Source organism: Phoca vitulina, unplaced genomic scaffold, assembly GCF_004348235.1.
Source record: "Phoca vitulina isolate PV1807 unplaced genomic scaffold, GSC_HSeal_1.0 scaffold116, whole genome shotgun sequence".
NCBI lineage: Eukaryota > Metazoa > Chordata > Mammalia > Carnivora > Phocidae > Phoca > Phoca vitulina.
Window position 1 is genome coordinate 298,780 of NW_022589819.1, and position 25,322 is coordinate 324,101.

Consider the following 25,322-nt stretch of genomic DNA (forward strand, 5'->3'; position numbering starts at 1 on the left):
GTTTAGCGGAGCCAGGTTAACCCACCATTTTCTCTAACCTCTTGGATGGGATCGCCCCATCTCAGGGTACCTTAGGACAAAGCTGGAGAGGAAGATGCATTTTAAGCGATCTGTTTTTTTAATTTTTTATTTAATTTATTTTTTAAAAAAGATCTTATTTATTTATTTGTCGGGGGCGGGGCACAAGCAGGGAGAGTGGCAGACTGAGGGAGAAGCAGGCTCCCCGCTGAGCAGGAAGCCCAATGTGGAACTCTGTCCCAGGACCCTGGGATCATGACCTGAGCTGAAGGCAGACGCTTAACTGACTGAGCCACCCAGGCGTCCCAAGGGATCTGTTTTTTTAAAGTATGTATTTATTTCTGGCCCCCTCACAATCTCCTTGCTTCTCTTCTCACACACACTAAAAAGTAAGCTTCATGAAGCCCATACTTAATTAATGTTCAGTACTTTGAGTCTTACCACCTGGCCCAGAGTAGGCACTAAATAGTTGCTGGGTGAATGAATGACACCCCTCTGTCTTTAGGGGTGTGGGTGTGTGTGCACCTGCAGAGGTGGATAGACATGTCTCAGCAGGGGTGTAGGTGTTATCAGGTCTACTTTTTTTTTTTAAGATTTTGTTTATTTATTTGACAGAGAGAGAGGGAACACAAGCAGGGGCAGAGGGAGAGGGAGAAGCAGGCCTCCCACTGAACAGGGAGCCCGATGGGGGAGCCCGATCCCAAGACCCTGGGATCATGACCCGAGCGGAAGGCAGATGCTTAACGACTGAGCCACCCAGGCGCCCCTATCAGGTCTTACTTCTACCAGAATTTTGTGTAATTTGAATGCTTCTACCTCCTCTGGGGAGACCAAAATTAAAATTAGACCCAGTAGTGCCCTCGTGGGGGTGGTCATACCCTGCACCAAGGAAATAGGCGAAGGAGTACTAAGATAGGAGTCTCACTTATTTCTGCTTACTTATTTGAAATACGTAGTAGCTCTTACTAGTTTACCAGGCACTGTCCTAAGCTTTCATAAATATGAACTTAGTGGGTACAAATATATTTTTTTAAGATTTTATTTATTTGTCAGAGAGAGAGAGCACACACAGCAGGCAGTAGCAGCAGGCAAAGGCAGAGGGAGAAGGCGGCTTCCTACTGTGCCATGCGGGACTCACTTCCAGGACCCTGGGATCATGGCCTGAGCCGAAGGCAGACGCTTAATGACCGAGCCAGCCAGGCGTCCGTCGTGGGTACAAATATTAATTTAGAGTTGTTGGCACAGGCTTAATTAACGTTGCTTATCTCCACTCTCCAGAAAAAAATGCAATTCGCCTCTGCCCCTTTAGCCAGCTCTCCCCCAACACCCCTAGTCCAGTTCCCTGGGCTCTGACTCAAGCTCCGCTTCCGACTTTCTCACAGGCTCCACCTCCCGTCAATCAAAGCCCAGAAACCCGGAAGGCGAGATGCCCAAGTGCTAAACAACGGCACAGGCGGGAATTTTGAACGTTCTGGCACCGCCCCATATGCGGATGGGCCAATCAGTGTCCAGCCGTCCCAGCAACTGTTTATTCCCTCTCTCGCTCGGTTGGATCTCCAGGCAGGATCCGGATCTTTCCGACCAATAGCCGCTAAGAAGGGCGGGGCGTGTGCGCGCGCACCCCGTCCTCGCCCGTATGCCCCTCCTGCGGGCGCAAGGCTGTTAGTTACGCGGTTTCGCGCACGTAGCGACCCAGGTGACTGAAAACGCGGGAAGACGCCGCGAGCAGTCGGCGGCTGAGGGGGGAAAGTTTAGAGGTTAGGGCTGCGATCGTGGGGGTGTGGTTGGTAGTGGCGGAGAGAGGAGCGGTGCAGACTCCCCCCACAGGGCCGTCCAGCCAAAGCCCAACCTCTGCATGACCAAAATGAGGGTGGGGCGAGTGGAGTTTTGCACAGTCGACTTTAGTGACGTACCTGAGAAGTCGCCCGTCAAAATGTTCCACAAATGTTAAAAAAAAAAGAAAATGTTACCGCAGCTCTCCCCGGCCCTCGCAGCCCTGCGCCTCAGCCGCCTCCCAGAAGTCCTGGGTGGGTTTGCGTTTCTGCGCAGCAACCCCTACCCCAGCCTCCTCGCGGTGAAACCTCGCTCCTGAACCGCCTTCATTTTCTGCTCCCGCAGAGCCTCCAAGGCCATGGCTTCCGTCGGAGCGATCCCAGGCAGGACGCCGCAGGGCCCGGGGCCCGGGGCAGCCTCGGCCAGCTTTCCCAGCCCGGCCCCGGTGCCGGGCCGCGGGGAGGCCGAGGAGGAGGAGAACGAGCAGGAGCCGGCGGAGGTCTCTGGGGCGGTGTTGTCGGGAGCGGCAGGCGCATGGGTCCGGAGAGCGGGGCGTTGGTTGGACCGTCAGGGTGTTAGAATAAACGGGCTGGGAAGAGCTAGCTAGTCGCTTGCCCCTGCTCTATTACGCACTTACTGAATGGGGATGAGGATGACTGTCTCAGGGATTTGATAAAATGATTACAATTAAGCAAGACATGGCATAACCTTGCATAACCCAGCAGTTCAAATATGTTTCCTTTCTTCCTCTGGGACAGATCCATCTGTGTGTCCTGTGGACTTCAGGATACTTGGGCATTGCCTATTATGACACTAGTGACTCCACCATCCACTTCATGCCAGATGCCCCAGATCACGAGAGTCTCAAGCTTCTCCAGAGAGGTGGGGGCAGAACCATGGGTTCCTCTACTCTGGGACTGGAGGTGTATTTCACTCATATATCCTCACCTGACTCAATCTATTTTATTAGTTGACTCCTAGAGGCTCTCTCTGTTGTTTATAGGAGTTCATTTCATTATTCAAGGAACATTTATTAGGTGCTTACAATGTATCAGGTGCTGGACATACAGTCCTGGGCAAATCAGTCATGTCTGTCCTTCAGAGGTTTTTAGTCTAGTGACAACCTCCAGGCCACTCCTCTTCTCTCCTACCACCCTGCCAGTCCTACTACTCTTTTCCAGAACTTCATGCCTGACTCGTACCTATGCTCCCAATGTGCAGAGCACTCCTTAGTTTTAGAGGGAGGAAATGAGGGTGTTTTTTGTTTGTTTTTTGGGGGGTTTCTTGGAGGGGGTAAAGGGAGATAGCAAGGGGAGGGCAATGGGTTCCCTCTTAGAGGATAAAGATCCTTTAACTCATTTGGTCTCCATTCTTCTTCTAAGTGTTGGATGAAATCAATCCCCGGTCTGTTGTTACGAGTGCCAAACAGGATGAGAATATGACTCGGTTTCTAGGGAAGCTTGGTAAGGACTGGGTAAGGGGAAAAGTGAAAATGGGGAAGGACTAAACTGTGGAATATTCCAGGAGACTAAAGGGTCTTGGAGGGAGCTGCAGCCAGGAGGCCAGAATTGGGTGAGAGGGAAGGTGGGACAGAAGCAGGGGACTGAGATGTCCAGACTGATGGCCCTTTCTTTGCTTCCCCCACAGCCTCCCAGGAGCACAGAGAGCCTAAGAGACCTGAAATCGTATTTTTGCCAAGTGTGGATTTTGGTACTTCCTTTGCTCTGCCCAGCCCCCCATCCCAGTTTCCCTACCCTTTCTTCTTACTCCAGCCCCATCATCAGAAGTCCCCCCTCAGCTTTATCTCATCCTAACCCTTGGTGTTCTCCAAGCCCCATAACCAGTGTCCTCAAGATCTCTCCTGCTCCCTACTTTTTAATAACCTGAAACCTTGTGAAACTTCCACATACACATGTCTAGGGATAAGGCCCTTCGCTGAGAAGGAGTGGTGACACTTGGTGGATAGCTTTGATTGTTGGAATTTTCACCTTTAAGACAAAGCCATTTGAAAGTTAAAATCACCAATTTAAAAAAAAAAAAAAGACAAAGCCATTTGTCTCTAAAAAAAAAAAGAAAGCAAGAAAAAAAGGCTGACTCTGATGATCCATAAGGCACTTCCATAACCTTCCCAGGCTTGCAAAAAGGATAGGGAATGTTCTATCCTAATTAGACGTTAAAACATTAGTATTATTCATTCCCCTATTAATATGATCTTTTTGACCCCGAATCCCAAATAGATACCTCCCTGAGTCACTTATCTTTCTCAGGTTGTGCTCTCAGCCAAAGATCTTTATATTAAATGTAAAATAAAGCGAGAATTAGACTGAGTCTGAAGATTTGGTTCTTGTTTCAGCTTTTCACTAACTGCCTGTGGCAGCTTGGCAAGTCACATCATCTCTTGCTTCTATTGTCTCATTTTTTTTTTTTTAAGATTTTATTTACTTATTTGTCAGAGAGTATTGTCTCATTCTTAAAATGGGGTGAGAAAGTGACCTTTCTTTCCCATGCCTCCCCCCAAATAGGTCTGGAGATAAGTAAACAGCGCCTCCTTTCTGGAAACTACGCCTTCATTCCAGACTCCATGACTACCACTGAGAAAATCCTCTTCCTCTCCTCCATTATTCCCTTTGACTGCCTCCTCACGGTGAGAAGGGTCCTGGGATGCAGGGGCTGGGATGCAGCAGGCTGGAGAAAGGGACAAGCACCCCATTTCTAGGGTTGAGTCCTGGGAGGTGCTAGTCCAACCCTGGAAATAATAGTTTTCCCTGGTGTCGTCCAGCCTCAAGGACACTGGGACTGACCTCAACTCCATTCCTGATCCCCTCCCAGGTTCGGGCACTTGGAGGGTTGCTCAAGTTCCTGGGTCGAAGAAGAATTGGGGTTGAACTGGAAGACTATAACGTCAGCGTCCCCATCCTGGGCTTTAAGAAATTTGTGTTGTAGGTGATTTACCCTAACCTTAAGCAAAGTTAGGTGGGATTGGGAGGCCTGAATAGTAAGACAGGGGTAGGGGTGCGGGAAGTGGGCGGTGCCCCATCGGGTAAAGTGGTCTAGGACACATAGCACCTGAAGGGGATGTGGAGCTCTGGGGAGAAGACTGAGAAGGGTGGAACCTAGCAATGGACTCACACCGCCCCTACCCCAGCCACCTTCCCTTTTGCTTGTTTTCTGTCCTCAGGACCCATCTGGTGAGCATAGATCAAGACACATACAGGTAAGGAGATGGAGGCAGGCTGTCGTCTTGGGGGAGGGAGAAGGATTAAGTTTAATGCTCTAATAATCCTAATGAGGCTCCAGTTTCTTTAATCCTGGGGTTATTAAGGTCTGTCTCCTTGAAGGAAAGGGAAGAGAGGGCGAGGAGAAAGGAAGAAAAGCACAAAGGTGTCAAATAGATATCCTACCTTCCTGAGTCACTTATCCTGAAGAGAAAAACTGAGGCAGAGAGGAGTGTGGGACAGACCTTACAACAACACTTGATCTCAGGAGCGTGTTCCCAACCTCCATTCCATTTTCTGAATTCCCTTTAAAAACCCGTTACCTCAAACGCCTCCATTTCTCCCTGACAGCGTTCTGCAGATATTTAAGAGTGAGCCCCATCCCTCAGTGTACAAAGTGGCCAGCGGACTGAAGGAGGGGCTCAGCCTCTTTGGTGGGTATGCCCCTTCCCTCATCCCACACTATGAAAGCCTGCCAGAAAAGCAGCTGCCTCCAAACATGTGTCCCAGCCCCTCTCTTCCCACTTCACTCCCACTGCCAGATGTCTCTTCCACTCCCATCAGCTTGCTCGCTCTCTTTTTTTTTTAAGATTTTATTTATTTGACAGAGAGAGAGGCAGCAAGAGCAGGAACACAAGCAGGGGGAGTGGGAGAGGGAGAAGCAGGCTTCCTGGCGAGCAGGGAGCCCGATGTGGGGCTTGATCCCAGGACCCCAGGATCATGACCTGAGCCGAAGGCAGATGCTTAACGACTGAGCCACCCAGGCGCCCCTCCATCCAGTTCTCTTACCCTCTTTGTACCCTCCCTGAGCTTGGCATCTCCCCTCGCCCACGGTTGTCCAGTGTCATTTGCCTATCGTCTCTGACCTTACCAATTCCATGTTCATTCCTTGGGCTTGCGTGGATGTTTCTGCTAGTCGTGCACCTGTCCAGGGACTTGGGGAGGCCCTATGTATAACTGCCTAACTGCCCGTGTTTTATTGGCATTGAGTCTTTATCAGTTGTCTCTGGCTTTAGGGTATAGTCGGGACATCGCCCCAAGTATCCACATGGTTTCACTGTGCATATCTCGGTGGATTGTGTCTAATGTTTACATATATGTGTTGGGCTCTTTGTGATTCCAACTACAACCACTCTGTGTATTTTTCTGGCCGACTGTTAGTGGGAGTGCCCATCCCTCCCCTAAGCCCATGTAAGGTAATCCTGGCTCAGACCTGTGGCCAGGCGCTGGCTTTAGCGGCCTTTGTGTCCTGTATCCAGGGAACGCCCCCAGGCCATCCTGCCCAACACCCAAACCTCTGGCCCGGATGCCTCAGTTTAGACACATCCACACATTCCTTCCCCTGCCCCTGCCTTGTAACAAGCTTACTCCCTGCCCCTGCTCCTCCCCACAGGAATCCTCAACAGATGCCATTGTAAGTGGGGAGAGAAGCTGCTCAGGTGAGTCTCACGGACATGCCACAGGCTCATGCATGCAGTCTACAGGCACATGCACACACCACTCCATCCGGTAGTAATAAAAACAACTGCCCTTTCCCAAATGCTGGATAAATGCATTTAATCCTTACAACAACCCCATGTGGTAGCTAGTATTATCCTCATTTGATGTTGTCAGCACAGATACCCATATGCCCATTGATGATACAGACTGGCACACACACAAGCAGCAGAAACAGTCACAAAACACTAATGCACACATGGCAATATCTTTTTTTTAATTGAAGTGTAGTTGACATACAATATTATATTAGTTTCAGGTGTACAACATAGTGATTCAACGTTTATGTACATTATGAAGTGATCACCACAATAAATCTAGCTACCATCTGTCACCATGTAAAGTTGTTACAATATTACCAACTATATTCCTTATGCTGTACGTTGTCTTTTTTTTTTTTTTAAGATTTTATTTATTTATTTGACAGAGACAGAGATAGCGAGAGCAGGAACACAAGCAGCAGGAGTGGGAGAGGGAGAAGCAGGCTTCCCCTCGAGGAGGGAGCCCGATGTGGGACTCGATCCCAGGACCCTGGGATCATGACCTGAGCTGAAGGCAGCCGCTTAACGACTGAGCCACCCAGGCGTACCGTTGTCTTTTTTTAATAACTGGAAGTTTCTACCTCATATGGTAGGGCTTTATTTTATTTATTTATTTTTAAAGATTTTATTTATTCATTTGACAGAGAGAGAGTGGGAACACAAGCAGGGGGAGTGGCAGACAGAGGGAGAGGGAGAAGCAGATTCCTCGCCATGCAGCGAACCCTGACGTGGGGCTCGGTCCCAGGACCCTGGGATTATGACCTGAGCTGAAGGTAGACACTTAACCGACTGAGCCCCCAGGCACCCTGGGCTTTATTTTTTTTTAATATATTTTTTTTAATTTTTATTTTTTAAATGTTTTTTTTTTAAGATTTTATTTATTTGACAGAGAGAGACACAGTGAGAGAGGGAACACAAGCAGGGGAGTGGGAGAGGGAGAAGCAGGCTTCCCGCGGAGCAGGGAGCCTGATGTGGGGCTCGATCCCAGGACCCTGGGATCATGACCTGAGCCGAAGGCAGACGCTTAATGACTGAGCCACCCAGGTGCCCCAAAGATTTTTTTTTTTTAAGATTTTATTTATTTAAGAGAAAGAGAGAGAGAGAAGGGGCAGAGGGAGAGGGACAAGCAAACTCCCCGCTGAGCAGGGAGACCAACGTGGGGCTCGATCCCAAGACCCTGAGATCATGACCTGAGCCGAAGTCAGATGCTCAACCAAATGAGACACCCAGGCGCCCCTAAAAGATTTTTTTTATTTTAAGTACAATATACCCCCCAACATGGGGCTCCAACTCACTATCCCAAGATCAAAAGTCACATGCTCTACCGACCAAGCCAGCCAGGCACCCCACACAGTACTATCTTTAATTATAAAAACCATACTTCAAATTTGAGCTATTTTTTTTTTTTAGATTTTTATTTATTTATTTGAGAGAGACAGATAGAAGGAGAGCAGAGGGAGAGTGAGAAAGGGAGAAGCAGACTCCCTGCCGAGCTGGGAGCCCGATGTGGGACTCAATCCCGGGACCCTGAGATCATGACCCGAGCTGAAGGCAGACACTCAACCGGCTGAGCCATCCAGGCACCCCTAAATTTGAGCTATTCTCTGATGACTTTCAAAATTGTGTCTCTAGTTCCAAATTCCGTATGTGGAATGCACACCGCACATCATCCCCACTTGCAATTTCCACATAGTTCAAACTCAGAGCATCGAAACTGATGCCCACTGGGCCCGTTCCTCTTCCTGCACCTTTTTTTTCTGGCTAATGGCATTGCTGGCAATACTGCTTCTCAAGTGCTGAACCTTGGATTGATGCTTCTCCTTCACCCTTCATATTCAGTTATTCACTAAAGCCTATTGATTCTACCCTGAGATGCCTTTCTCAGCCATCTCCCTCCCTCTTCCCACGGCTCTAATTCTGGCTATAATCATTTCCAACCTGGAGTATCACAGTCACCTTCAAAGTGGTCTCTCTGCCTCTAATCTCTTCTTTTTCTAATTGTCCTTCGTTCCAAAATACTTGTTATTCCAAAATAGATATCTGAGCGTGTCACTCCACTTTTTTAAACCTTAAGTAGAAACAAAATAACATAAACCTCAGGAGGTTTCCCCATTCCCTGCCGGGGTGAAGATCAGCATCTTTAGCAGTATGGTGTTCAGAGGCCCTCCCATTCACCTCAACTTAAATTTCCATGATTATCTTCTCGAGCCCTGCCTAAGTCCTTTCTCACTGGATCCACCCTATATTCCAGTTGTTTGGGCCACTTTCCGTCATGGGAATACACCAAGCCTGTGTTTATGCAGTTCCTTCTGGAAAGTCTTTCCCTTGTTCTTCACCTGTCAGAATCTTACATCCTCTTCAAGGTGCAAGCCCACTATCACCCCTTCCGTGAAACCTTCACAGGCACCTCTAGGGAGACTGACATGCACCTTCCCGTTTGCTTAGTGCCTGTTTATGTTTTCTGGCTGCACTGTCACATCAGCTTGGAGTTAGCGGTCAGTGAACCTGCTTGCTCTCATAACTGCAAGCTCCATACAGCGGTCATACCTGTGACCTCAGTGCCTGGCACATGGCCTTGGATGTGGTAGCACCCAGATGCAAGCACATGGGTCACATGGTCTCTACAAACTCAGAGCTGAAAGCTTTGATAGCCCACAGGTGCACAATTCTTTCCCCACCTCACCTGCCCTGCACTGTGTGTCTTTTGGAGGTTTTCAGGATAATCCCTGAGGTCATCTCCAGGTAATTGGGATCATTTAATCACCCCCACATTCTACAGGTGCAGATCTCTCATCTCAGCAAGGGATGAGAGGGAAGGAATTCTTAGTGGAGAAGAGAACAGAGTTAAAGTTGGGGAGGAGCGCAGATCCCCCAGGTAGGTTCCAGCAGGGCATGGAAACATAACCTGAATTATGAACTAAGGACCCAATTGGCCCAGCTGAATGGGGCACCAAGAAGGTGACTGAATGTCACATTGCTCTGAAGAGCACTGTCCTAGCCATCTGCAGACCTGAGTTTGAGACCCAGCTATACTTCTTACTAGCCCCATGACTTTGGACAAGCTGCTTATTCTCTAAGCGCTTCATTTTCTCAGCTGTAAAATTAGGAGGTTTAGCTTGACTAAGATTTCTCCGGCACTAGCGTATGAGTCAGAAAAACCTCAGGATTTTACAAGATAGGCAGCTTGGCAAAGCTCTCCAAGGTGGGGACAGGTATTCACAGTCTGGCCTACACTTGCTGCAGGTGGCTGAGGAGCAGAGATGCCTAAAACCCACTCTCGAATCCCACTCAGCCCTCCGCTTCACTCTAGCCTGGGGTGTTCTAACCCAGGGTGATTGGCCCTCTACTGTGGTGTGAGATACACATCCCCGGGCCCCAGCGTCTCCACAGGTTGCTTCTTGTATAAAATAGCATATGCCTAATGGCCGCTCTAATGCAGAAAAGAACTCATGGGCTCACAGGTCCTTGCAGAGTCGCACACTCTCCATAGCCACAGAAAGATAGGGACACCCAGAATCAGACAAACCCAGATGAGACATTTATTATTGTATACTAATTTAATTTATTAGCAAATACCTCAGGCACACAAAAGGTGGAAGTAATAATGGTGGTGATGATGATGATGATATAAACTTCTATGTTTACACCAGCAAAATTAAGAATAAGATAATGTTATTAAAGGGGTGCCTGGCTGGCTCAGTGGGTAGAGCATGTGACTCTTCATCTTGGGGTCATGAGTTCAAGCCCCACGTTGGGCATAGAGCTTACTTGAAAAACAGCGGGGTGGGGGCGTGGTGGCCTGGGTGGCTTAGTAGGTTCAGTGTCTGATTTCGGCTCAGGTCATCATCTCAGTGTCCTGGGATGGAGGCCCTGAGTCAGGCTCGCCACTCAGCAGGGAGTCTGCTTGTCCCTCTGGCCCTCCCCGTGTTCGTGCCCTCTCTCTCTCTCTCAAATAAATAAATAAATAAATATTTATTTTTTAAAGTCTAAAAAAAAGAGAGACAATGTTATGGAAGCCTCTTAAAGTGTCCCTTCCCAATCCTTTTTTCTCTGCAGAGATGACCATTATCATGAATTGAGGACTTACCGTTCCGCATGGAATGGCTATATACTTTCACAGAAGAACAGGAAAAGACGAACGTCTGTGCTATTACACCCAAGGGACTTTCACAGCCAAATGCATTTAAACTCATGCTGACTCACCCTCTCCTACTCAGCCGCAGAGAAAGCTAGAGTGTTGGCACACAAATACTTCAATACGCTGCTCTCCCTCTAAATATTGACAAGCTCCACCGCATATCCACATGGAATGACACATGGTCACATCCATCAAAACCATGATAAACAGTCGTGCTCACATGCAGAGATTTTTAGTAGATATGTGTAAACACACCCGCATAGATAGGACACTGGGCTTGCCAGTACAGATCCATATGACCACAATCCCCAGGGCCCTCCAAACACACACTGTCACAAATTGAGATCAAGACAGTGATGAGGGGGCACCTGGGTGGATCAGTCAGTTAGGTGTCTGCCTTCAGCTCAGGTCATGATCCCAGAGTCCCAGGATCAAGCCCCGTGTTGGGCTCCCTGCTCCGTGAGGAATCTGATTCTCCCTCTGACCCTCCCTCCTTCTCGTGCTTGCTCTCTCTCTCTCCCTCTCAAATAAATATTTTTTTTTATTTTTATTTTATTTTTTAATTAACATATAATGTATTATTTGTTTCAGGGGTACAGGTCTGTGATTCATCAGTCTTACACAATTCACAGCGCTCACCATAGCACATACCCTCCCCAATGTCCATCACCCAGGCACCCCATACCTCCCATCCCCCTTCACTCCAACAACCCTCAAATAAATAAAATCTTAAAAAAAAAAAAAAAGACAATGATGAGCACAGATGTAATTTCTGGTCCCCTACTTCATCCCTCACTTTTAGGCTGTGGTTCACACGTCCAACTCAGGACCTGGGAGAGCTAAATGCTCGGCTGGATGTCATTCAGTTTTTCCTCCTACCTCAGAATCTGGACATGGCTCAAATGCTGCATCGGTTGCTGGGTCATATCAAGAATGTACCTGTGAGCCCAGGGTGGGGACAGGGAGGTGGGGAAGGAGCTTGAGGGTCGGTAGTGGACATTGGGCTTCTTGGGGGGCACTAGAGTGGGAGAAGGGAAACAGTGGCCGTCCCCTTGTCTGACTGTAGCTGATTCTGAAACGCATGAAGCTGTCCCACACCAAGGCCAGCGACTGGCAGGTTCTATACAAGGTAAGGCCTCCCTTCTAGAAGCCCAGAGGTCCAGGTTAAGCCTCTCAGCAGGCAATCCAGACCCTGTGTACTCTGCTAACCCGTCCAACTTTATCCCAACACTTCAACAACAACAACTTTGTATTGTGGAAACTGTCAAAAAAATTTAGAATAATATAATGAACCCCCATGTACCCAGCATGCAGCTTTAACACCTAGACTCATACCAATCTTGTTTCATGTATATCTTCTCCCCCTTTCCCCTTCCTGGATTAGTTTGAAGCAATTCCCAGCCATCATATCATTTCACCTATAACTATTTCAGTATGATTTCTAAAAGAAAATTGCTTTTAAAAAAGAATAACAATACCATAATCTTACTAACAATTAACATAATTCTTGAATATCATCAATTATCTGATGTTCACATTTCTAATCCTCTCTTAAATGTCATGATTTAAAAAAATACATTTTGTAGGGCGCCTGGGTGGCTCAGTCGTTGGGCGTCTGCCTTCGGTTCAGGTCATGATCCCGGGGTCCTGGGATCGAGCCCCACATCGGGCTCCCTGCTCAGTGGGGGGCCTGCTTCTCCCTCTCCCACTCCCCCTGCTTGTGTTCCCTCTCTCTCTGTGTCTCTCTCTGTCAAATAAATAAATAAAATCTTTGGGAAAAAAAAATACATTTTGTTTAATTAGGATGCAAATATGTTCAACATATGGCAATAGGATGATGTCTCTTGAAGTCCCCTTTGTGGGTTCCTTTTTCATTTCACTGTTCTCCCTCCATCTCTATCTCAATCTTTAGTTTTCTTTTTCCCCTTGCAAGTTATTTGGTGAAGAAATTGGATTGTTTGTCCAGTAGAGTTTTCCTTAACCTGGATTTTGCTGATTACATTCTGTACGTGTTTTTGACATGTTTTACTCTCTTCTAGAATTTTTGTAAATAGTTGGATCTAGAAGATTGACCAAATCCAGGTTTGATTTTTTTTCAATATTGTTTTATAAGCGGAGGAATATAATGCCTGATATGTCTGTCTCTCTTTTTGTGATGTTAGCAGCTTTTAATGTTTAATACCTAAGTCCATTAATCCTTAGGGATTGCAAAGTAGTGTTATTCTGTCATTCTTTCTCCATTTATTAGTCTGAATGTTTCTGTAAAGAGAAACTTCCTCTCATCTGCTTTTTGGTTACTCAGTAGTGCATTTCATATCGTAGAAATTGCTTGATTTTCTCCCCTGCCTTTATTTACCAGCTCTTCAGCATATAGGAAATTATTAGTTCCCTAACATGCCCCAAGGTAGCCAATGTATTTTTTGTTGTTTTAGTATCATCACAAACTCAGATTTACACGTGTTTCAGTCCATTGCATTTTTAATCTTTCTACATGTTCAGATTATTCCATCTGTGGCCAATGGGAGCCTCTTCATGTTGGCTTCTGAGTCCCTTAAACATGACCCCAGTAGACGTCTGCACTTGATAGCTCCCCTCCTGCTCTCTCGTTTGGGAAGATGTACCAGATATATCATTTACATCTCCTGGTTCTTTCTTTTTTTTAATTATATTGATTTATTTTAAGTAATCTCTACACCCAAGGTGGGGCTTGAACTCACAACCCTGAGATCAAGAGTTGCGTGCTCTACTGACTGAGCCAGCCAGGTGCCCCTACATCTCTTGGTTCTGACCCAGAACCAGATCTTTCCCAAAGAGCGCTGGTTCCTTTTAGAGAAAAATGGCATTTCTGTATCACAGTCTGAATCCTAGAGGATGCACACACAGCATGTTTTGCTTATTGCTTTAAAGGCTTTTCTGCAGACATATCTAGAATTTTTAAAAAGTAAAATACATGACAAATTGGTACTGATACCAGCAATTTAAATTCAGAAGCACAGGGTTCTTACCTTGTATATTCCTATACTATTCTCTTCAACCTTCCTTCTTCTATAGTGGAAATTCTGGTTCTCAGTAACACTAGGAATGATAAGATTAGAATATCACTTATTTTCTTTTCTTACATTACATCCACAACAATCTTAGTATAGCAATACCAGCACTACTACCAATGATATTATTGCTGAAAATAAGATTTTTTCGGGGGAAGAAGGGAAGTTCTTTTTGTCCCTACTAAGGATACAGCCAAATGACTGTGTTTTAGTCACTTGGAATAGTTCCTCTCTGTGTGGTTATGTCACTAACTGAATATACATTTGTGTTCATTTGTTTCATTCTATTTTTGATTTTTAGGAATTGGTTTTTAATTTTTTGTTAAAGATTTTATTTATTTTATTTGTCAGAGAGAGAGAAAGCCCAAGCAGGGGGAGCGGCAGGCGGAGCAGTTAGAACAGGCAGAGGGAGAAGCCGGCTCCCCACTGAGCAGGGAGCCCGATGGTGGGGCTCGATCCCAGAACCCTGGGATCATGACCTGAGCCGAAAGCAGTCACTTAACCAACTGAGCCACCTAGGCGCCCCTGGTTTTTTAAGATTTAATTTACTTTTATAATTATGTAAAATATTTACACAGTTCCAAAATGTAACCTCCCAAACAAGGTATAGGCAACTATTTCTGGTTTCTATCTTTTCCCCTTTCTACCTTTAACATTTTCTTTAAAAAATTTTTAAGATTTATCCTTCTGTTGTTTTTAATTTCTTTTTTAAAAAATAATTTAAGATGTAAAGAAAAGCCACAAAAATTGTACAGGGTGTTCTCATATACCTTTTCACTCAGCTTCCATTAATGTTAACATCTTATAAAAAAATGTTAGCATGTTACATAATCCTAGGCCAATTATCTCATAAATATTTTATTTTATGAGTTATAATTCAATGCTGTTGTTTATTTTTGCTCAAAATTTTCTAGTTTAGATCTTTGAGAGTTCTTTTCAGATTGGCTTTTAATATGCCTGTTTGGCCTTCAGATTGGCTTTTCAAATTCAGATAGGCTTTTGATAATGCCCTTCTGACATGGCCCCCAGTCCATTTTTGAACACTTCATAAGTTTCTACCGCTACAAGATGCTCCAGGCTCATCTTATATTTTCCTTGCCCCAGCCCTGGAATCAACCATTTCTCCAAGGAGTCCTGGTTACCTTCTTTGGAGAATAGTATTAGAAACCAGATCTGGACACTAGACGTGGTTATTGCTACTGGGGTATCTGTCACTTCTCACCATGGACAGAGCTAAGAAATAAATCCATGTATGCTAACCCATGCATTGACATCTGTATTCCTGAATCGATTTATCTATATACTAAAGAACCCAAGAGTTCATACTCATATTGACTCTGATTCCAGGTCAATACCACAGGGTATTCCTCCTTTCCTCATTTGTAACTTCCTTCTCTGACAGTGTGAAACCTGCTTCTCGTTATCTACAGCAGTTTTCTTTGAACATGAATAGTTATATGTAACTATTTGTATATTCCATTCCCACTATTCCGCATTCATCCTCTGCTTCAGCCCAGCCAGGCTATGCATTCGGGCACTCTGCTGAGGAGACCCACTGTGTTCTGCTCAGTATAGTGTGGTGTTTAAAGGCCAGACACCTGTGTTCAAATCCCAGCACACTTTTATTTACTCTCTGTGAGACCTTGAGCAAATTACGAGGCCACAAAGAACTAAAATGTGGCCCCTGTTCCAGATGAGCTCATGGTCTAGTGAGGACCTTGAGATCATCACCTGAGCTGAAATCAAGAGTATCAAAAGTCAGACGCCCAATCAACTGAGCCACCCAGGGGCCCCTTGTTTCCTTTTCTCTGTAAAGATATCCCCAATGATGTTAGCCCATATTAGTCTTATTCTCTGAACTTCCTTAATAATTTTAGTCAGTTCCATAACTTGATCAATCTGTCTTGTGAGTAGGCATTGTTTTTGCTGCTTGTTTGCTTGTTTCCATCATGGCTAGATTATAAACCCTTTAATTTATATACTTGTGTCCTCTTCCACCGAGTAAGGCTCAGTAGATGTTGGTGTGTCCATGCAGTCTAACCTTGGCAGCTACCTCAGGGCACTGACCTTCACCCTGGGGAATTAACTGTCAATGGCCCTAACCCTTCCTCTCTTCCTGCTCCCTTACCTCAGTGCTGTCTTACCCCTTCTGCTCATGTACTTCTCTGCCTTTCATAGGCCCCCTTCTCTTTCTCCTTCCTCAATATGAAATCCTTTCCTCTATTAAAGCACCTACCATTTTATTTTTAAATTTTCTGGGTCTATTTCTGTCTTTCCCACTAGACCATGAGCTCATCTGGGACAGGGGCCACATTTTAGTTCTTTGCGGCCTCACTGTTGAGTGGAGTGCCTGACACAGAGTTTTACAGATGCCATTTCCTCACTTACTGTTTCTTCTTTGCCTTTGAGATCCTCTGTCTTTCTTACTGTGTTTTCTCCCCTGTCCTTCCCTGTCCCCTCGCCTCAGCCCGCCTTCTGTCCATTTCTGCTACAGACTGTGTACAGTGCCCTGGGTCTGAGGGATGCCTGCCGCTCCCTGCCCCAGTCCATCCAGCTCTTTCAGGACATTGCCCAAGAGTTCTCTGACGACCTGCACCATATCGCCAGCCTCATTGGGAAGGTGGTGAGTGGAAGAAAGAGGCAGAGCCCCTGGGGACCTAGGGGAGAGAGGTGGGATTGGAAGATGGAGAAAGACCGGGCTCTGGGGAATGTGGTGTTGAAGATGGGAGACATCAAGGTCAGTTGGGTGACCAAAGAATGGGATGGTGAGAGGAGGTGGCAGAACATCAGAGACATGCTTGGAGGGTTAGAGTCAAAACAGGAAATGCAGGGAGAATAGGGGCCCAAGGAGAGGTGAGGAACAGGACTGGGGACGGTTCTGGGTGATGAGCAACTAGACTTTTTATCTCCTCAGGTGGACTTTGAGGGCAGTCTTGCTGAAAATCGCTTCACAGTCCTCCCCAACATAGATCCTGACATTGATGAGAGTGAGTGTTGGGTGTGCAGTTGGGCCTGTGAGCCCTGAAACACGAGCCCACCCAGTGACGGGGTACCATCATCAGTAGGTGGCCACTACAACCGGGGATAACTGGGGACAACATGGCAGGAACCTTACTTTTGATACCCACATGTCTTCCACCCTCCTAGAAAAACGAAGGCTGATGGGACTTCCCAGTTTCCTCACTGAGGTCGCCCGGAAGGAGCTAGAGAATCTGGACTCCCGTATTCCTTCATGCAGTGTCATCTACATCCCTCTGGTGAGGGCAGGAGGGTGGGTGTAACCCCCAGGGATCTTTTATGGGAGATATTAAGCTCTTGAAGGACACACTGCTAGATAAGAAAACTCCTGGAGAAGCCTGAAGAATATGAACACCCTGTGGTAGCTTTAGGCCCCTGAGGGAAGCACTGCAGGAATGTAGAACTCTGGTGTCCTCCAGGGAGATAAGGTGCCCAGTACTTGGTACTTTACTCCCTGTTTTATCTCTTTACTCTCCTCAGATTGGCTTCCTTCTCTCTATTCCCCGCCTGCCTTCCATGGCAGAGGCCAGTGACTTTGAGATTGAAGGACTGGACTTCATGGTAAGACCCTTGACCTCTGTAGGGGGTGATAAGAGAAATAAGTCAATAGCTGAGGGAGGGCCTTACCCTATCAGTACTTCCCAATATGGGTTGTCTCTTCTATAGTTCTACTTTGATCCTTACCAGCTCTGAGATAAAAGGGAAAGAAGTCAGGGTGGGAAAGAGATGAAACACCTGTACTCTGAAAACTATAAAACCTTGATGAAAGAAATTGAAGATGACACAAAGAAATGGAAAGGCATTCCATGCTCTGGGGTTGGAAGAACAAATATTGTTCAAATGCCTATACTACCCAAAGCAATCTACAGATTTAATGCAATCCCCATCAGAATACCAACAGCATTTTTCACAAATTATCCTAAAATTGGTATAGAACATAAAAGACCCCAAATAGCCAAAGCAATCTTGGGAAAAAAAAAAAAAACTGAAGGTATCACAATTCCAGAGTTAAAGTTGTATCACAAAGTTGTAGTAATCAAAACAGTATGATGTTAGCACAAAAACAGACACATAGATCAATGGAACAGAACAGAAAGCCCAGAAATAAACCCATGATTATATGGTCAATTAATCTTTTTTTTCAAGATTTTATTTATTGGGGCGCCTGGGTGGCTCAGCCAGTTAAGCATCTGCCTTTGGCTCAGGTCATGATCTCAGGGTCCTAGGATTGAGCCACATGTTGGGCTCCCTGCTCAGCAGGGAGTCTGCTTCTCCCTCGTCCTCTGCCCCTCTCCTCCCTCCCCCACCCTTCCCGGCTCTTGCTCTCTCTCTCTGTCTCTCTCAATCAGATAAATAAATAAAATAAGGCGCCTCTGGTCAATTAATCTTTGACAAAGCAGGAAAGAATATGCAATGGGGAAAAGGCAGTCTCTTCAACAAATGGTGTTGGGAAAACTGGACGGCAACATATAGTAAGAATGAAACTGGACCATCTTCTAACACCATACACAAAAATGAATTCAAAATCAATTAAAGTCCTCAATGTGAGGCCTGAAACCATAAAAATCCTAGAAGAGAACACAGGCCGTAATTTCTCTGACACTGGGCACAGCAACATTTTTCTAGGTATGTCTCTTGAGGCAAGGAAAACAAAAGCAAAAATAAACTATTGGGACTACATAGGGGTGCCTGGGTGGCTCAGTCTGTTAAGCGTCTGAGTCCTGGTTTTGGCTTAGGTCATGATCTCAGGGCCGTGAGATCAAGCCCTGCGCTGGGCTCCTCGCTCAGCACAGAGTTGGCTCGTCCCTCTCCCTTCCCCTCTGCTCCTCCCCCCACTCATGCTCTCTCTCTAAAATAAATAAATAAATATATATATATATAAATAAATAATCTTTAAACTACTGGGACTACATCAAAATAAAAAGCTTCTGCACTGCAAAGGAAACAACCGATAAAAGACAACCTACTGAATGGCAGAAGATATTTGCAAATGACATACCCAATAGAGGTATGCAATATATAAAGAACTTAAGGGCAGTTTGGCATGAGACTCTTGATCTCAGGGTTGTGACTTCGAGCTCCACGTTGGGTGTAGAAATTATTTAAATAAATAAAAAAAAAACTTATATAACTCAACACCAAAAAAACAAATAATCTAATTAAAAAATAGGCAGAAGACATGTTCAGACATTTGTCCAAAGAAGACACATCCAGATGGCCAAAAGACACATGAAAAGATGCTCAACATCACTGATCATCAGGGAAATGCATATCAAGACCACAATGAGGGGCGTCTGGGTGGCTCAGTCGGTTAGATGTGCCAACTCTTGATTTCGACTCTGATCATGATCTCAGGGTCATGAGATCGAGCCCTGCATTGGGCTCTGCACTCAGCACAGTCTGCTTCTCTCCCTCTCCTGCTGCCTCTCCCCTCTCTCCCTCTCAAATAAATAAATCTTAAAAAAAAACACACACACAATGAGATACCACCTCATACCTGTTAGAATGGCTAAAATTAAAAAATCAAAAACTCAAGACACAACAAGTGTTGGTGAGGATGTGGAGAAAAAGGAACCCTCATGCACTGTTGGTGGGGATGCAAACTGGTGCAGCCACTGTATGGAAGTTCTTCAAAAATTAAAAATAGAACCACCCAATGATCCAGGAATCGCACTACTGAGTATTTACCCAAATATACCCAGAGAATACAAAAACACTAATTCATAGGGATACATGCACCTCTATTTTATAGCAGCATTGTCTACAATAGCCATGCTGTGGAAGCAGCCCAAGTGTCCACTGATAGATGAGTGGATAAAGAGGATGTGGTATTACATACAATGGGATATTACTCAACAATAAAAAAGGACAAAATCTTACCATTTGCAGTGGCATGGAGTATTATGCTAAGTATAATAAGCCAGTCAGAGGAAGACAAATTCCATATGATTTCACTCGTATGTGGAATTTAAGAAACAAAACAAATGGACAAAGAGAAAAAGAGACAAACCAAAAAACAGACCCATAACTATAGAGAACAAACTGATGGTTACCAGAGGGGAGGTGGGTGGGGGGATGGGTGAAACAGGTGGAGGGGATTAAGAGTCCACTCATTTTGACCAGCACAGAGTAATGTGCAGAATTGTTGAGTAATGTACACCTGAAACTAATATAACACTGTATGCTAACGATACTGGAATTAAAAAAAGAGTTGTAGAAATCATCAGCGGAAGGCATAACTAAACTAGTCTTTAAGAATGAATATTTGGCGGTTCTCCACCACCAACATGAAGACCTAGTTGCATTTCTGCAATTCAAGTACAGAATGCCGGGGCCCAGTTTCACATGTGCCGTATCCAGGGGTGGTTAATCGGGGCTCATTCGTCCTCACCCTGCTCCTTTGTTCAAAGGGCTTTGTTCCTTTCAATAAGCCTGTTCAGCTTCAGCACAAGCATCAAAGGAACAACGACTTCAGAGGAGGTAAGAAGGAATACTCCAAAGGATTCACTGAGGAAAATTCAGCCTGTTTCCTAGGAAAGAGCCCCACATTGGTAAGAATTTCATGAACAAATCAGACCTTGCCAAAAGGATCCATGGACTTAAAAAAACAAAGATGTTTGAGATTGTTTTTAATTGTTATTTTGTCACTAATTTAAGAATTAAATTGTAAACATTGGATACTCACCAAGGAACAGCATGTTCTAAAGGGAAGGCTTTAAGTTTTGAAGGCAGCTGAACCCCAAATACTCCAGTACTTGTGGTGTGGCCTTCGGCAAGGCCTCGTCTTAAACTCTTTTCAGCTCTCCATCCGCCAGTATCCAGTAAGGAGAAACAAATGCCGTTCCAGCTATTTCTAATGGAAGGAATTTAATACAGGGAATTGGTTGTACAGTTAATGGGAGAACTGAAAGAGAAACTCAAAAGCTGGGACAACGCAGATGTCCATGTCAACAGAAAGCTGCTTCCACCCCCGAGGCTGAAGAGACAACGGGAAGAAGTGGGCCAACAGAGCCTTAGACCTTGAAACAGTGGGAGCTAGAACCCTAGAGAGGATTCAGCCAAATAGGAGAAACCCCTAAGGCAGAGGGAGAAATGTCCTGGCTTCTCCTCTCATCTGCCCTGCCATGGTGGAAACTTCCTGGAAGCCAGTTGGCCATGTATTCATGCTTCCCTAGTGTCTTTCTATCTGTGTTCCTGTAAAAATAGAAAATAAATTTATTTTATTTGGAGGGGAGCAAAAAAAAAAAAGAATGAATATTTGGCGGGGGAGGGGAGGGGCGCCTGAGTGGCTCAGTCAGTTAAGCGTCCAACTCTTTTTTTTTTTTTTAAGATTTTATTTATTTATTTGACAGAGAGAGACACAGCGAGAGCAGGAACACAAGCAGCCAGAGTGGGAGAGGGAGAGCAGGCCTCCCGCGGAGCAGGGAGCCCGATGTGGGGCTCAATCCCAGGACCCTGGGATCATGACCTGAGCCGAAGGCAGCCGCTTAACGACTGAGCCACCCAGGCGCCCCAAAGCGTCCAACTCTTAGTTTCAGCTCAGGTCATGATCTCAGGGTTGTGAGATCGAGCCCCGCCTCGGATTCCATGCTGAGTGTGGAACCTGCTTAAGATTCTCTCTCCCTCTCTCTCTCTGCCCCTTCCCCCCAATCCACACTCCCTCTCTCTTTAAAAAAAAAAAATAAATGAATATTTGAAAGATAAACTTATAAAGAAAATAAGGAATTGATTCCCAAAGAGGTCAGAATAGAGGTTACTTTTGAGGAGTTGGAGAGGATTGTGATTAGGATGGCTCTCTGGAGTAGCTGACAAAATTTTAGCTTGTTTTTTTTTTTTTAAGATTTTATTTATTTATTTAAAAGAGACAGAGAGCGAGAGCAGGAACACAAGCAGGGGGAGTGGGAGAGGGAGAAGCAGGCTTCCCACGGAGCAGGGAGCCCGATGTGGGGCTCGATCCTAGGACCCTGGGATCACAATCTGAGCCAAAGGCAGATGCTTAATGACTGAGCCACCCAGGCGCCCGAAAATTTTAGTTTTTTAACCTACTTTGCAACCTACGTGGTTGGTTACAAGGGTATTTGCCTCATAACAATTCCTTAAGCTATATATTTGTTTTCTGCATCTGTTCTTTTTTTTTAAGATTTTATTTATTTATTTAAAAGAGACAGAGGCGAGAGCAGGAACACAAGCAGGGGGAGAGGGAGAGGGAGAAGCAGACTCCCCACTGAGCAGGGAGCCCGATGCGGGGCTCCATCCCAGGACCCCGGGATCATGACCTGAGCCAAAGGCAGACACTTAACCAAATGAGCCACCCAGGCACCCTCTGCATCTGTTCTATTTTTAAATAAAAGTTTTTTAAAAGAAAAAAAAAGTCGGCGTGGGGCCAGACGTGGTGTTAGAGAAGATGGGGACCAAGAATGCAAAGCCCACAGCTTTGAGCCCTTGTTCCCAGTTTCTGTCAGAGGAGAAGCTGCACTACCGTAGTGCTCGAACCAAGGAGCTGGATGCATTGCTGGGGGACCTGCACTGTGACATCCGGGGTGAGGAGAAGCAAAAGGCTGGAGGGGCGGGCAGCTTGGGGTGTCTGGGACTCTATCTGCAAGCCTGTTTCCAGGTGTCCGCTGGCTTCTTTGTCTCTTCTTCCTTTTCCCATGGAGCTGATGCCCAGCTCCCTCCCTCCCCCGCCCCCAGACCAGGAGACCCTGTTGATGTACCAGCTGCAGAGTCAGGTGCTGGCACGGGCCGCTGTCTTGACCCGGGTGTTGGACCTTGCTTCCCGCCTGGACGTCCTGCTGGCTCTTGCCAGTGCTGCCCGGGACTATGGCTACTCAAGGCCCCGTTACGCCCCCCAGCTCATTGGGGTCCGAATCCAGAATGGCAGGTGAGAACAGAAGGGGGTGGAGGCATAGACACAAGGGGCCCAAAGGCCCCATCTTCTGGTGGCTTCATTCGTCTGCATTCAGAGGCCACGTGTGAGGTAGCTTTCTACCCACTGCAGACATCCTCTGATGGAACTCTGTGCCCGAACCTTCGTGCCCAACTCTGCAGAATGTGGTGGGGACAGAGGGAGGGTCAAAGTCATCACTGGACCCAATTCCTCAGGGAAGAGCATATACCTCAAACAGGTGAGGAGAGTCCCTGCACACTGGGCCTCTGGCATCTTCTTCATTGTCTCCATCTCCCACCTGCCTGCAAACACAGGTCCCTGCAGCTCCTCCCTGGTGTTCTGACCCGACCTGTCATGGAAAGGCCATCGTGCACACATGTTCTCTCTACTTGAGGGAGAGCCATGCTCTAACCGATCCCTCTGTGGCCTGAAAGCCTCTCCCCACCTCTGAACAGGGCCGTGCTGTTCCCAAGTGTGCCTCTGTCCACTCTCCCGCCCTCTTTCCTGATTCTAAAGAGAGCTGAGGGGGCTATCCTCTCCTATTAAACTGTGTCCGCCCACCTTGATCTATAATTCACCCCTCAGCCTTGCCTCACCCCCACCCCGGCCCACACCACCAGGCCCAAGACCTTGTCTCCTCCACGTTTAGGTAGGCTTGATCACATTCATGGCCCTGGTGGGCAGCTTTGTGCCAGCAGAGGAAGCCGAAATTGGGGCTGTAGACGCCATCTTTACCCGAATCCACAGCTGTGACTCCATCTCCCTGGGCCTCTCTACCTTCATGATCGACCTCAACCAGGTCAAAGGGAGCAAAGGGCGGTGGGGCTGGGGGAGGGTGTTAGTGCGGAAGGAACTCTATTCTCGAAAAATGATCAGAACAAGAAAACCATTCCGTCTGCTGCATGCCTTCTGTATTAGGGGCAGGGAGCGCTGAGTTCAGACACTGTGAGAATCCATACCATGAACCTTTACTGAACCTTTGCTTTGCATGAGGCACTGTTGGCAATGAAAGGATGAACAAAACACGAGTCTTGCCATTAATGAACTTGCAGTCCAGGAGGGTGGACACACACACAAGCAGCTGTGGTCAGTGCGTTGCAGGCCTTGAACACTACTGAAACTCTCCCTTGTCCACCTGGTGCCCAGCAGGTGGCGAAAGCAGTGAACAATGCCACCAAGCAGTCTCTGGTCCTCATTGACGAATTTGGAAAGGGAACCAACACGGTGAGGAGACAAGCTGATGAGAAACTGAGGAGGGGAAAATGGTGGGGAGGCTCAGGAGAGGAATAGGGGGTATGTGGGCAGAAAAGAAACAGAAAAGCACAAGATGGGGACAGCTAGGACAGGTGGAGAGGTGCACACGGGGGCACCCGTGGTTCAGTACCCTCACCCCTGCCCTGTGCGCAGGTGGACGGGCTCGCACTTCTGGCCGCTGTCCTGCGACACTGGCTGGCACTTGGACCCACGTGCCCTCACATCTTTGTGGCCACCAACTTTCTGAGCCTTGTTCAGCTCCAGCTGTTGCCACAAGGGCCCCTTGTACAATATTTGGTAAGGATACCAATCTAGCCCTCCGGGGCTCCCTAGGAGGAGCATTTACCAGAACCCAGAACAGCCTCCTCAGTTAGAACAGAGGCATCCTTCCCGTTTCTCACTCCCCACAGGGATTGGCCAAGGGTTTCAGGGCAGGACGCAGAGTGATTCATGACACACTGTCCCCTTCTATCTCTTTTAAGACCATGGAGACCTGTGAGGATGGGGACGATCTAGTCTTCTTCTATCAGGTGTGTGAAGGTATCGCCAAGGCCAGCCATGCCTCCCACACAGCTGCCCAGGCTGGGCTTCCTGACCAACTCCTTACTCGTGGCAGGGAGGTGAGATCCAAAGGTCAAACACCTCCATCAGGGCTCCCTACTGTTGTCCCTACTCCTCTCAGGGGCCTGGGTTTCTGGGTCCATGGGATTTCTGACCCTTATTTCCAGTTCTCTTACCCAACTCCCCCACCCCCGCCCCACCCCACCCCCACTTCTTGTTGCTAGGTCTCAGACTTGATCCGCAGTGGGAAACCTATCAAGCCTGTCAAGGAGTTGCTAAAGGAGAAGCAAATGGAAAAGTGAGTGTGTGTGGCCCAGTGTCCTGGTTCTTTCCAGCATGTTCTGCAGCTCTTCTTCCCCTTTCAGGGACCCTGACAGCCTCTTTGCCCTTCAAAGACCCATGATTTGTTTCTGAAATCCCTAAATTTTCCTGGGTTCCCTGTGCCACAGCCTCTTCCCTCTGCCTGGGGACTCAGTTTTCCATTCTGCCATAAACCCTGCTGTCCTCTCTCCCCTCAGTTGCCAGACATTAGTAGATAAATTTCTGAAACTGGATCTGGAAGATCCCAACTTGGACCTGGACCTTTTCATGAGTCAGGAAGTGCTGCCTGCTGCCACTGCCATCCTTTGAGAGCCCTTCCTTGGCCCTCCTCCACCTCAATCTGTCTCCTCACCTTCCTCAGACCCAGAACTCTCAGCTTTCCTGGAAATTTTGTTTCATATTAGGAATAAAGTTTACTTGAGAGAAAGTTATTGTTTCTTTAGACCAGCCAATACAAAACAAAAGACTAAGAACGAGATGAAACACCAAGCAGAAGTCCACAGAGGGGCCTGCCCTGCTTCATTAGACACACAGGGACGTGGGGTGCCTGGC

The 25,322-nt window shown here is 46.8% G+C and overlaps 1 protein-coding gene across 1 annotated transcript; it reads left to right on the forward strand.

Annotated features, from left to right (window-relative positions):
• The first annotated feature begins 1,877 nt into the window (after positions 1 to 1,877).
• MSH5 (mutS homolog 5) lies at positions 1,878 to 25,079 on the forward strand. Its single transcript, XM_032398470.1, has 25 exons — positions 1,878 to 2,045; positions 2,137 to 2,290; positions 2,550 to 2,673; positions 3,174 to 3,254; positions 3,439 to 3,501; positions 4,314 to 4,435; positions 4,621 to 4,730; positions 4,970 to 5,005; positions 5,358 to 5,440; positions 6,400 to 6,445; positions 11,485 to 11,623; positions 11,749 to 11,811; positions 16,224 to 16,352; positions 16,644 to 16,716; positions 16,877 to 16,986; positions 17,228 to 17,308; positions 22,200 to 22,287; positions 22,439 to 22,628; positions 22,746 to 22,872; positions 23,284 to 23,433; positions 23,781 to 23,858; positions 24,042 to 24,185; positions 24,371 to 24,508; positions 24,674 to 24,747; positions 24,968 to 25,079. Exons 1-25 carry the CDS (start codon positions 1,963 to 1,965, stop codon positions 25,077 to 25,079), a joined length of 2,598 nt encoding a protein of 865 aa, XP_032254361.1. The 5' UTR covers positions 1,878 to 1,962.
• The last annotated feature ends 243 nt before the right edge of the window (positions 25,080 to 25,322 follow it).

Coding starts and splice junctions, on each gene's coding strand:
- MSH5 (XM_032398470.1), top strand. CDS start 1,963: ATGTTAAAAAAAAAAGAAAATGTTACCGCAGCTCTCCCCGGCCCTCGC. Junction 3,502..4,313: donor TTTGCCAAGTGTGGATTTTG/GTACTTCCTTTG, acceptor CCCCCCAAATAG/GTCTGGAGATAAGTAAACAG. Junction 11,812..16,223: donor ACTGGCAGGTTCTATACAAG/GTAAGGCCTCCC, acceptor TTTCTGCTACAG/ACTGTGTACAGTGCCCTGGG.